General features: G+C 38.7%; 1 protein-coding gene across 1 annotated transcript; it reads right to left on the bottom strand.

Moving 5' to 3' along the window:
* Window positions 1-1,298: 1,298 nt before the first annotated feature.
* On the bottom strand, window positions 1,299-3,118 carry LOC121965022 (MAGUK p55 subfamily member 4-like). The gene is made up of 5 exons (XM_042515188.1): window positions 3,038-3,118; window positions 2,781-2,874; window positions 2,525-2,633; window positions 2,290-2,424; window positions 1,299-2,211 (listed from the first exon to the last, which is right to left on the bottom strand). Exons 1-5 carry the CDS (start codon window positions 3,069-3,071, stop codon window positions 2,020-2,022), a joined length of 564 nt encoding a protein of 187 aa, XP_042371122.1. The 5' UTR covers window positions 3,072-3,118; the 3' UTR covers window positions 1,299-2,019.
* Between the last annotated feature and the right edge of the window lie 108 nt (window positions 3,119-3,226).

Raw genomic sequence — 3,226 nt, 5'->3', positions numbered from 1 at the left:
AAAGATATTCGATATAACCTGTTTGAAATCAAAGCTTAGTAGTTTGAGAAACTTCTACTCTTCAGTTAATTTAATCTATTTCTTATATAAATACTGAATATTTGATGCTTGCAGTGGCAGAAAGGTTAGCTTTCTTCCTTTTCTCAGATTTATATAGGTTATATATATTGACTAGTTTGGGTTTTATCTCAGTGAAACAAAATTTCACATTTACTAAGAGGTCAGGAAGTTTGCATTGTGTGGGTGGGATAATAGGAAGCCATTATTTAACATTAAATGAATATAATGCACAGTAAGGACATTAGATTAGGGTAGTAACACCTGGGGATTTATAACTTACCTGCGGAAGAGGCGGGAGCTCCCTGGGTCGCATTTTCTATTATGGGAAAACACATTATTAGCAATATTTACAAGCATGCTAACTAGCTTCTATACGTTATAAACTCTAACTTATCACGAAATAGTTTTAAGCTGTAAGTTAAACGTTAGATAGCGTCAATTTGCCATCGAGAAATTTAGAAATATTACAATTTTAGTCAAAATACGAGTTAAAGTTAACGTTATGCTAGCGCCATAACGTTAGCATCAGTTGAAGAGTAACCGTTATTTATAAAATAAGTTACCTTTGAGCCTCCGGGATCCATTAAATGCGGTTTCTCAGAAAGATGCGTCTTTAGAAAATTAATCCAGAAAAAATCATCTTTGGTTTTTACGATTTTCTTGACGACAACAGCCGTTTAAAGGTGATTAAACTGCTATTTCTTATGTTTATTTACTTTATGTACGCCGTTACCCGGATGTATTTACGCGAAGCACGCAAGACTTCCTGTCACTTCAAAATAAAACTATGTAAAACACCCCAAACAAAGCGACAAAAATATAACTTATTAATTAATACATCGCAAGCCATGAGCCACATTAACGTAAGGTTATTTTTTCAAACCAAAACAGGCATAAAACGTGTGCGTTACACTCGTCAAATTTGCAAATAATGTAATTATCGTCAAAGTTGCAGTTTTTGCTATTGCTAAAGCTGCCGTCACTGCGATAAAATAAATTTCCACCAAAATGCGCCTTCAACTGTCCATCCAGTTCAATCACCTTCAATTAAGTTAACTTAGATAAATATTTAAAAAACTAAGTGAGAAAACTATTTATTACGAACCCGGATGTATTTACGCGCAGTACACAGGACTTCCTCCCATTTCAAAATAAGAGCCCCCACAAAAAGCAACAACAAGAAAAATAAAAGACTAAATAAATAAATGTATAAATTACTAACAGAAGTGGTTTATTAATGTCACAAACAGGTACACGTATTAAAACATCATTGCTTTTCATGCATCTTTGCATTTTATCACAACATTTTCAATTAAATAAGGTCACAGTGTAATTTTTGTGCCAAAAACAGCCCTTTTTATGTTTAGTAGAGCTTATTCTGGCATGCAATGACAAATTTTAGGCTATAGCAAACCACAAAAGACATAACAACAAAGTCAGAATGAAAAAACCCAAAACAAAACAAAAAACACAACAAGAAACCACTTTGCTTTCTAATAATGTAAACATCAGTTGGAAAAATATCAAATTTTATTGCAGTTGTGTGTAAAAGATTGGGGAGCAGGGCAAGAAAATTAACCTGTTTTTTTTCTCGTGCAACAGTAAACATTTATTTAAATTAAAGTTGCATTTAGAGCAGGAAAGCTGTCAGTGAGACGTGTGTCGATACCCTATTAATGGTCACAATGTTAACTTTGCTCACTCCAAAAAAAATCTGACATCTGCTTTGCTACAAAAAAGCACAAAAAAAGTTGCACTTTATTTGGTTTAAACAGATCAAGCACACAAATAACAAGATCGGAATACTTGTTTGATTTTTTCATACCCTACTCCCCGAAAACATGAAAATTGATCGACATGTTAAGATTTTACAGTCAGGAGTCTGTAAAATAAAAATGACTGCTGCCATGGTAACGGGTCACATCGCTGCTGTGCCCTCTCCTCCCCCTCCGTCCTCTCTCACGACTCGGCGGTGGGTCGTATCCAGCTGGCGGGGACCCACTGCGGCTCGTCCTGCGCCTTCCTCACTGCCGTCAGCAGCTGGACGCAGGAGTCCTGCAGCTCGTCGTTGACGATCACGTGGTCAAAGAACTGCCAGAAGTGAGACTCGATCTTGCGCGCGGCTTCTTCCATCTCCTGGAAGTCTTCGTCCTGATGGCGGAAACTAAAATCAGAACTGATTTCAAACTCAAACATCTGGACCTTTTGTGTTGTGTGTGTGGGATTTACTTTGAACGGTCGGTTGACGTAGTAGTTGGTGGTGATGTACGAGTCCTGTCTGGTCTCCCTGAGGCGCTCCAGCGGCGGAGGCTTCACGTAGACCACATAGGCCCTCAGCTCGTGGGTCCTCACTGCCTGGATGGCCTAAATGAGACATGAAACATTCAAATTTAAGTGACCGAAAGCACAAAAACCAGGTGTGTTGGTGGTGTTTTGAAGAGGGCGACGACGTCATTGTTCTTACGTTTGGTTCTACGTCGATGACGCAGATCTTTCCGCTGTTTAAAACTTCCTTCACTGACTGGACGCTGGTGCCGTACAGACTCCCTTTGTACTCCCCGTACTCCAAAAACCTGCAGGACAAAATAAACACGCAGGAATTACGCGAATTCCCCTTGAGGCAATAAAGGTTTCATTCGTTAATTTGTTTAAACTTAAAGTGCGTCAGTGTCTCCACCACGTTCGCTCATTATCGGCGTGTTTTCAGCAGACTGTCGCACCTGTTGTTATACATCATGTTGTCGAAGATTTCTCGGCTGATGAAGTGATATTCTCGGCCAGACTCCTCGTATCCTTTGGGCGCTCTCGTGGTGTCTAGCCGAGGAAAAAGGATGCTTTACAGTGCGTATGATATTGTTTTTCTTTGAGACAGACAATCAGTTAACGGCTGACAAAATTACACAAAAAGGAAAAAACAGCTCAAGTGGGGTCATTTAATTGATTTTAAATTTGGTGGATGTTGATGGTTGGTACGTACGAGGTACAGCTCCCTGGAAGATGTTTGGGTTCATTTCAACCAAGCGCCTCCGAAGTTCATTCACGCCCACACCAGACGGACCTGAGAAAGGAAAACTTCATTGTAATCATGCAGTCATTTTCAGATTAAGATGTAAAATATGTAAAATCAAACAAAATAAATATAAATTAAAATAAAAACAAAACAAAA

This window comes from Plectropomus leopardus, unplaced genomic scaffold, assembly GCF_008729295.1.
Source record: "Plectropomus leopardus isolate mb unplaced genomic scaffold, YSFRI_Pleo_2.0 unplaced_scaffold18245, whole genome shotgun sequence".
Taxonomy (NCBI): Eukaryota; Metazoa; Chordata; class Actinopteri; order Perciformes; family Serranidae; genus Plectropomus; species Plectropomus leopardus.
The sequence above is the reverse complement of the archived record's forward strand: the minus strand, read 5'-3'. Positions and strand labels throughout refer to the sequence as shown.